Source organism: Ananas comosus, unplaced genomic scaffold, assembly GCF_001540865.1.
Source record: "Ananas comosus cultivar F153 unplaced genomic scaffold, ASM154086v1, whole genome shotgun sequence".
NCBI classification, from domain to species: domain Eukaryota; kingdom Viridiplantae; phylum Streptophyta; class Magnoliopsida; order Poales; family Bromeliaceae; genus Ananas; species Ananas comosus.
Genome location: NW_017893432.1, coordinates 5,931 through 14,616, shown reverse-complemented (window position 1 = coordinate 14,616; position 8,686 = coordinate 5,931). Strand labels below are relative to the sequence as shown.

At 35.7% G+C, this 8,686-nt stretch overlaps 1 protein-coding gene across 5 annotated transcripts; it reads left to right on the top strand.

The window, feature by feature from the left end:
- Positions 1-515: 515 nt before the first annotated feature.
- Positions 516-8,111, top strand: LOC109706046 (GDT1-like protein 5). Of its 5 annotated transcripts, none has more exons than XM_020226846.1 (12): positions 516-625; positions 731-799; positions 2,179-2,238; positions 2,338-2,385; positions 5,347-5,435; positions 5,561-5,594; positions 5,696-5,743; positions 6,631-6,699; positions 6,805-6,849; positions 7,518-7,579; positions 7,670-7,742; positions 7,841-8,111. In XM_020226846.1, exons 1-12 carry the CDS (start codon positions 605-607, stop codon positions 7,913-7,915), a joined length of 693 nt encoding a protein of 230 aa, XP_020082435.1. In that variant the 5' UTR covers positions 516-604; the 3' UTR covers positions 7,916-8,111. The 5 variants fall into 5 exon arrangements, with proteins under 5 accessions (XP_020082435.1, XP_020082438.1, XP_020082436.1 ...); XM_020226849.1 differs by having other exon boundaries at positions 7,518-7,587; XM_020226847.1 differs by lacking the exon at positions 2,179-2,238.
- The last annotated feature ends 575 nt before the right edge of the window (positions 8,112-8,686 follow it).

Sequence of the window (8,686 nt, the reverse complement as noted above, 5' to 3'; positions counted from 1 at the left end):
CTACTTTTGTGGGGAATTAGAAAGGCTGTGAATCGTTTATCGTCTTTAAAAGAAAAAACTTCAAAACCCCCCGTGGTTTCGTGCATTCTCACTTTGCTACCCTGTGGTTTAAAACGTATCAATTTGCCCCCCTGTGGTTTCGTTTTTATCTTTTTATTATCAATTTTATTATTATTTTTTTTTAAAATCAGTGACAAAGTTAAAATTAAAGGATACTAAAGTAACTATTCGATAAATATAGATGGTTATCTGAAGTTTTTTGTATATAATTTAACGAAATATTAACGAAAAAGCTTCCGAAAAGATAAAAATGAAACCACAGGGGGGTAAATTGATACGTTTTAAACCACAGGGTAGCAAAGTGAGAATGCACGAAACCACAGGGGGGGTTTTTGAAGTTTTTCCTAAAAAAATTCCAACATAACTTAAAAAGGAAGGATTAGTTTGTCAAGAAAAAAAAAAAAAACCTAATTAGAAAATTTTATAGGGTCGTTTGGAAAAATGTCCAGTTGACCTGCTGCACTTCCAATACAACCTTCATCCCCTCTCTCTTCTTCTTCCCTGTTTCCTCCTGCAACAGCAACAGCAACAGCAACAGCAACAAATGGGTCTTTCTCTCTTTCAGGTGCCTTATACAATCTCTCCTTCTCATTCCTCTTTCGCATAAATTCCTTTACGCGTGAGAGCTTTGTGGTTCTTGATCTTTAGTGAAGGTAAATTAATCAAACAGGGATTCGCCAAGTCGCTGATGATGAACCTGTTATCCGAGATTGGAGACAATACGTTCTTCGCCGCTGCGGTGATGCTCTGTTATCGTTTCGCCCTTTCCATTTCAGTAAATAAATGAATGTGGCATTTTTAAAGAGATGTTCTTTTCTTGATGTAGAAAAGTTATCGTTTCGCTTTTTCCATATCTCTATGAAGTTTAATTTTTCATATTTATCTCTGCAAAAGTCTGAGTGATAATATTTGCTCCTCTGGTTTATTACCGTATAGCACTGTTTATTTTTTAACAGAAGATAGGTGAAATGACATTTTTGCTATCACAAATATTTTATCAATGATTAATTATATTTATATTTGCCCCTCTGGGTTAAGTATTTAACCTATGATTAACTATATTTTTCTAACGGATCCTAACAGCAGGGGTATATTTGAAAACGAACGTTACGGCTTTTGGAAAAAAAAAATATGAAAAGTTGAACTTTGTAGCGATATATTTGCTATTCGATAAGTTTAGAGGAAGCTCTATGCAATTAACCCTAGAAAAAAATATGCGAAAACTCTTATAAATTAAGATGAGGGCTTAACTAATTACTCTTCTGATTCCGGACAAAATGTTAATGTGTGTCTAAGAAAGGACCCGAGATTTAAATTCATATATAAGACCTGTAGAATGTTTTTCTGAATTTGGAAAAGCTTATTGATAAATTTGCTCTATAAGCTTGTGGCATTAGCAGAGTTGTGAAGTACACACTATTAGGCCATATATTAATATTAAGATCATACTTTCAGTCATGTTTTTCGATTTCTAAAATAGAATAGACGGAAGTTCTTTCTTACAATTCGTCCTCATTCACAATCTGCAAAAGCGTGGTATGTTTTCATTTTATTTTCTTATCCCCGGGAATGGAGCCATCACAGAAAAATTATAGGATTAGGGTTAGACAGGGACTCCCGTTATGTCTTATATATGAAAAAACTAATGTAAGGATGTTTTAATCACTTCGCCCATCAAGAACATGCCCAGATACATCTCAATCGTTGGATCGACTGTATTCTTATGGATTGCCTTGAAAAAATCATATGGGCCACATCCAACACATATTTGACAATGAATTATGGTGTTGTGAACCAAATTGAGTGACAAGTGTATTTTCCTTGAACCAAACTGAAGTGAAGCAAGAACATAACCTATATGCTGCTCGTTATTTTCTTTGAAATATTTTGTTAGCCCTTCTTTTGTCATTGCAGTAACCTTGTACTAACCAGCTCCTTCACTTTAAAAATGTTGTTACAAAGTAGCGCATAAAAGCAAAGAAAATTTTTCAGTAATGTTGGACCAGAATTTGTTCTTCATTATTCGTATGATATACTAAAACCTGTTTCCTTTCTTTCTCTTCTTTCATTACGTGTACATCTCTGTTGTTTTCCTGAATCTGCTATGCATTTTTTAAGATCTTGGCAATGCGTCATCCAAGGGGCCTTGTTTTGTCTGGTTGTTTAGCGTCGCTGTTTGTGAGTTCCTCTGCCTTTTAAATGAATTTTACGTATGCATGGTTTCTTTTCATATATATTCTCGCTTTCCTTGCTGATTTCGTTTATGTGAAATTACAGATGATGACTATACTATCTTCTTTTCTTGGCTGGGCTGCACCAAATCTGGTAGGTAGAATACTAATATATGTATGTAGATTGTAGAATACTAGATCATTTACCATGATTAGTTGATTATGAAACAAGAATTTCGGTCCGATCACTTGATGCATGTATAATTAAGAAAGCTAAGAANGCCTCATCTCCTCCCAGACCACCACCACCTCCCACACCTCCACCTCCAACACCACCCCTCTCGTCGCTCTCGTCATCCTCTTCCACCGCTGCTCTTGTCGTCGCCGTCGTCCTCCTCCTCCGCCGCCTTGGCCGGCGCCGGGAGTAAGAGGGCCGCAGCGACGATCCCATCTCTCGCCACTCTCGTCGTCCTTCTCCTCCTCCGTTGCCTTGGCCGGCGCCGGGAGCAAGAGGGCCGCAGCGCCATCGGACCCCTGCATGCCCTTTGCTCCGGATCTAGTTGAAGGGCAAATAAGAAAAGTATTTGCTATATGAAGGGTATATAAGAAAAGTTTGTTACGGTACAAGGGTATATTGGAATGGGCAAAATGGTAATTTTTCAGAGATAACGGCAGCTCACTAACGGAACTTAACTCCAGGGGTATTTTAGAAAAACTTGGAACATAAAAAGGGCATTTTCAATATTAGCCTTTTAAGAGGGGTAAATAAGAAAACCGGGAACTTTTCAGGGGTATATAGGCAATTGCCCCTATATTTAAAAAAAAAACTTTTCATGTACTTAAGCACTTTCTTGCTTTAAATTATTTTTCAATTTTTCGTTCTTTTATACTATAAGATTATAGTTGCAACTACAACCAAAGAAGCATGTGGCTACAGCTTCACTTGTGGCGTTGCAATCGCAACTTTATAGCATTGGAGGGAAGATTGTAAGCGCTTCTGAATATTTTGGGCTTTCCCTAGTATAAAAATGACGCTGTTAGGCAGCACATTACATACTGGGCCTAAGAGTAGATAGATTTTCATTGCTGCACAGATTTCATGTAGCACGAAGTCGTGATTGTTTTACACTTGAATTAATATCTAATAAATCCTAACTACAATCTCTGACTACTTATGAAACCGCCCAAATTATGTCTCTCTATATTGGTCCATTTAATCGTGCATTTCGTATGATAGTAGCTGAACAAATCAGAGACCTGAAAAATTGCTTTTTGGCTTATCTTGACGTTATTCTCTTGTCATATTAGTTCATGAGGCGTATGATATTCAAAATTTTCTTTTATATGCCTCTGATAAGATTATTTCAACTCTGAATTCTAGCTGTATATTTGTTTGTCTGAAATATGCTTGAATTTGCTACAACTTAAAAGTTCTGGCTGTTAACTGAACATAATGCTTTGCTAATGAGTTGTTTTGGATGTTGAAGTTATGCTGCAATTGATCAAATTCTTCATCATCCTTGAAGAAGTGACATCCCAGTCTGACAAATTAGGTTGTACTCACAAGTTTGGACGAAATATTCAAATTGAAAACTCCATAGCTATGATTTTAAGTAAACCATTCAAATCTGAAGATCATGATGGAAAATGTGATCTAGTAATTGTATAGTGTTACGATATATTTTATCTATATTAGGATATTGTGTATTATTGCCTTATATAGAGTAGTATCATTGCCTTCTATAGAGTAGGATTATATTGTATGTAATCCTAGTTATATTCTTACTATAGTAGTCATTGTTACTATAGTAAGACAATCTCTTATACTATATATATTCGTTAATACAACTCAAGACGGCATGCTCTTTAGCTCTTCTTTCATAGTATCAGAGCGGGAACCCTAATGTGGGGATATCGATCCATAGCCACCATCCACCATAAATCTCACCTTTTTCTATAGGTGTCTTTTCTTTTGGTTTTCTATCTTCCTAACACTGCTACAGTACTATTGCTACAGTACTGCTACAGTATCATTGCTACACTGCCGATGCTACAGTACCAGCGCTACAGTACCGGTGCTACAGTACTGATGCTACAGTGCCTCTGCTACAGTATTTTCAGTCTTTTTGTGATTCCTCTTTGCTCCTCTGGTGCCGCTCGGACTGTTCTACTGTTGGTTGCTAGTATCGCTCGGTTCTTTTCTTGGTGCGGTCGATCTTATTTGGTGATAAGTGGTTCCTCTCATGTGGTAGAATTCAGGTTCTTTTTTTATTCTCCTCCGCTACATTCCGATTTATCTTTCTTTCTTATCTAGTGGTGGATCCTTATCTTAAGGTAGTAAATATGTCTTCTTCTACCTCAAATTTCAGTCTGTTGTGACATACTAAAGTTTAGGTGTTTTTTCCTCAAAAATTATCAGAATATTGTAGTGATTCTGATACAATTTTTATCGACTTTAGAAAGTTTACGGAAAATAACGGGTATGAAATTCCATATAAGATGATACATTCTTAAAGTCCTCCTTAAGAAGAATTTGTATTATCACATACTAAATAGTCAACTGAAGTATATTCTTTCATCAAAATTAATTGACCATCTATTTTATTGCCTCTCATGTTACGTACTGTGACACGCAGAAGTTGATAATTACAACTGCCAAATAAATAATCACGGCAAAGTGACGATTGGGTAAAATTTAGAAAATCGTTAGCAAAATTGCTATTTCTGATTGTTTTGACATTTCTTTTGTAAAATGTCTATCCTTCTGGTAGTAGATTCACATAATTCTTGTGCTTCACTACAAAATTACCGCAACATGCTTGTAAGTGAAGAAATGTTCGCTCCCTGTACTCCTACCTGCACTATGATTAGTTATCTTGCTTGTCAAGATAAGAACTTACGAGATAAGATACACAGGATTTTTCAGGCCAAGGTAGATTTGTATCGTCATCAACGTAACACATTAATTCCTATTTAGTTTCAGTCAAGTCAATTGAGGCATCTCGTCAAATTGTTTTGCTAATAATTTTCATCTTCATGGTTCTGAACATTTTAGTGCTAATTATTCCTCGATTCGTCATTATGCGCTTGAAATTGCTTGATTTGCGTGTGGCAGATTCCTCGCGAGTGGACACACCATATAACAACCATTTTGTTCTTTGTGTTTGGTATATGGTCACTCTGGGAAGGATTGACAGAAGATGGGTGTGGTTTTCTCTTCTACTTTTTAAACATTATAACCTTATGTTTGAACAAAAGCATTCCCTTGAGATTCATTTGCTTATTATTAGTTGACTTATTTGCTTCCTCTTCCATCCATTTCTTATTAGGGATGATGAGTTAGCCGAAGTCGAAGAAAAACTGGTAAATTGCATTGTTTGCTCTTGTGATGACTTTTTCTAGTATCTTATATCCAAGAACCTCATATAATTATCTTTTCCTTTCTTTTTTTCCTGGATTATCAGGATGCTGATTCCAAGGTGTCATCTGGTAAAAGTAATGGAGATTCTAAGGTAATTGGACTAGCTATTCATCCTTCTGCTTGGAAGTTCCTAGAAATGGAGGTTTCATGATCATTTCTTGTTAAGCTCTTAAAAAACTGCTGTTCTCCAAAAACTTAAGCTACCAAAGAACGGCGTTGTACTATTTATATTCAACACTCTCTGTCACGTTCAGTCTCAACATTTTTTGATAGGCCAAAGATGTGAACTTAAATTAAAATGGAGAAAATTAAATAAAGCTAGTAGCTTGGTAGGAGTCAAAGTTAGGACATTAATCTCTCATACTATGTTCAATAATGTGAAACAGCCATTGTTCTTTTAAAATTAAAGCTACCAGAGAATGATGTTTTTGATGTTCATATAGTTAACATTGTTTATATCTTAGGAAACGGACAACTTCTTGCAATCATATTCAATCGACATGAATTTTTCTGTGTGTTTTCGACAGAAATTCACTTTAATATTCTAATTTATGAGTATATTAATGAGGTGACTAAAGGAGACTTTGTGCATTGGAAAGCCTAAGATCTCTTTCGTCCAATTGGAGCTAATGGAAATGTCCTGTTTAAGAGAAACCAAAGATGTCTTTCATACTTAAGCCCTATTAGAATTTGTTGGCTTAAATGGGCCAGCATCCTGTCCTGTGGCGGGAGACCATGTTGGGCCGAGTCATATTCGAAATGGCGTGAGGCTGGGTGGGCCGAGTCATGTTCGAAGTGGCGTGAGTTCTTTATGTGTACGCTTTAAGTGAATTGGTTGCATATTTCTAATAGTTCGAGATTTTGGAATTAATGGTTAGTACCAACGATCCGACAGAATTGAGATTTATGAGATGCTGAATCTTTTTGCAATACAGTTAAGTTTATTTATAGTACCGCATGAATTGTTGCTCTTTGTAGGAAACTGAGGATCGGAAAAAAGAGCAGAGACCATTCCTGACGCGATTCTTCTCCCCTATTTTCCTGAAGGTAATGTTTCCGTTAAATGTGTAAAATCTTGGTACGACGTTCTTCACTGAACTGTTGTGCTAATTCTGTAGTGTCATATCCTTTGCAACAATTTTTTTTGCGCAGGCTTTTTCCATCAGCTTCTTTGGTGAGTGGGGTGATAGGAGCCAGGTACTTATGCTAGCAAACTAATTAATCAGTTCATACTTATGTTGGGAATTATCCTTGTGATAGAGTTACTATGCTTGAAGAAGTGGAGAGGATTTCGTGCCTTCACTTCATTATTGATGATAGGAATTAAAGATCCAATAGTTAAACATAATTTAGAGTATTTGAAGTACCAAATTTCGTAATTTTTTTAGAACCATTTGCCTAGTATCAGAAGGTCTCAAAAATATCTCTTAAACGGTCGGTATGAGGTAGATGTTTGCTTGTTTAGCAGTGTCAAATTAATCAAAATAGTTCATTTTTTTTTATCGGGAATTAGTTTCACTATATAGATCATAATCAGTAACCTTGATATTGACACTACATAGATCAAGATCAGTAACCCGGATATTGAATTGAACTATATACTATCTGGTACTCTTTGAAGATTGTTCAATTTTAGCCGTTCAGGCCACTTGGTGTGCTAGAAAATAGCTTTCAAATTCATGATTTTCCGTTCTTGGATATCAGATACTCTGTATAGTGGGGATCATTGATTCGAATGCCCCATCATTGAAAATGAAGTGAGCGCATGAGGATCTCTGTGCTTCAAGAGGCATCGCAGCTCTACTAATAATCATTTATTTTTCGTCTAATTCGATTTCTCTCTTTCTTGTATGCTACATATATAGATTGCTACCATTGGCCTAGCTGCAGATGAGAACCCATATGGAGTAGTTCTTGGAGGAATTTTGTATATATGTCATATTTGATTCTCATTTATGTAAACATGTGACAGGATATTATTCTCTTCCTCTTTATGTGACTTTTGATTTGGAAACAGGGGACAAGCACTCTGCACCGTATTAGCAGTTGTTGGAGGGAAGAGCTTGGCTTCTCATATATCTGAGAAAGTGGTAATAAATCTTAATTTTCTTTCAAAAATATTTGACCCATTATTTAATGGTCCTTTGTTTGAAAATTCTGATATTTTATTGATTTGAGTGCATGCTAGGTAACACTTGCCAGTGGATTACTATTCCTCGCATTTGGTGTGCATTCATTCCTTTCCTCAGAGGAAGCTCCATGAGAATGGGAGATTCTCTTTTGTGTTTCTCATTTTTCTTTTTCTATTTTTTTTTTTTCTAATTTGATACTAAATGAAATTACACGTTCTCTTCATGTAAATGTAAACAACACTTTAAACTTTGTTAAGTAGATGTGTGTAGACCGCTTGAACTATGTACAATTTTAAAGTAGATCCTCAAAACTTTTTGTCTTATTTACCTGCGGACAGCTTGTTGATTTTTATTGGCTGGTTTGATTTAAGGTAGTTTTCTTAATTAATTGATTTTGAGATTTGTTAAAACTTGTTTTGTGACGCCCAACTTCTCAGCAAGTCACCTATTAATCTAGGACTACTCGAGTTCTAATACGCTTAACTCTCTTAACCTCCTGAACCTAGCCGCTGCCCAAAATGCTCTATCCGGATTAAGAGGTGATGTTGTCGGATTGTATTGCTCTGCTTGGATGAAGCAATATTTATTGGTATGCATTGCTATGCTTGGATGAAGCAATATTTATTGGTCGAACATTTCTACATGAGTCTTTTATCAGTATTATTNCTAGCCCCGCTATAGGTATTTCTAAGGCGAGGGGTCATTCATGGTACATATTAAATTATTTAAATTTTATTTTAAAATCAGAATTATAGGTTCATGATTTCTAACAGACTCAAGAATCTGCTGTTAATTAGCCCACACATTCAGTGTTAAGGAACCCTCTATTAAGAGACCAAATGTAAATGCTGATAATAAAAGAGACCAAAAGCAGGCAAATAAAATTTTATTAATATTATTTG

What these genes read in the sequence shown, in the direction of transcription:
- LOC109706046 (XM_020226846.1), top strand. Translation starts at nt 605, where the DNA reads ATGGGTCTTTCTCTCTTTCAG. An exon ending in AAAGTAATGGAGATTCTAAG is followed by an intron (nt 5,744 to 6,630) that starts GTAATTGGACTA and finishes TGCTCTTTGTAG; the next exon opens with GAAACTGAGGATCGGAAAAA. An exon ending in CTCATATATCTGAGAAAGTG is followed by an intron (nt 7,743 to 7,840) that starts GTAATAAATCTT and finishes AGTGCATGCTAG; the next exon opens with GTAACACTTGCCAGTGGATT.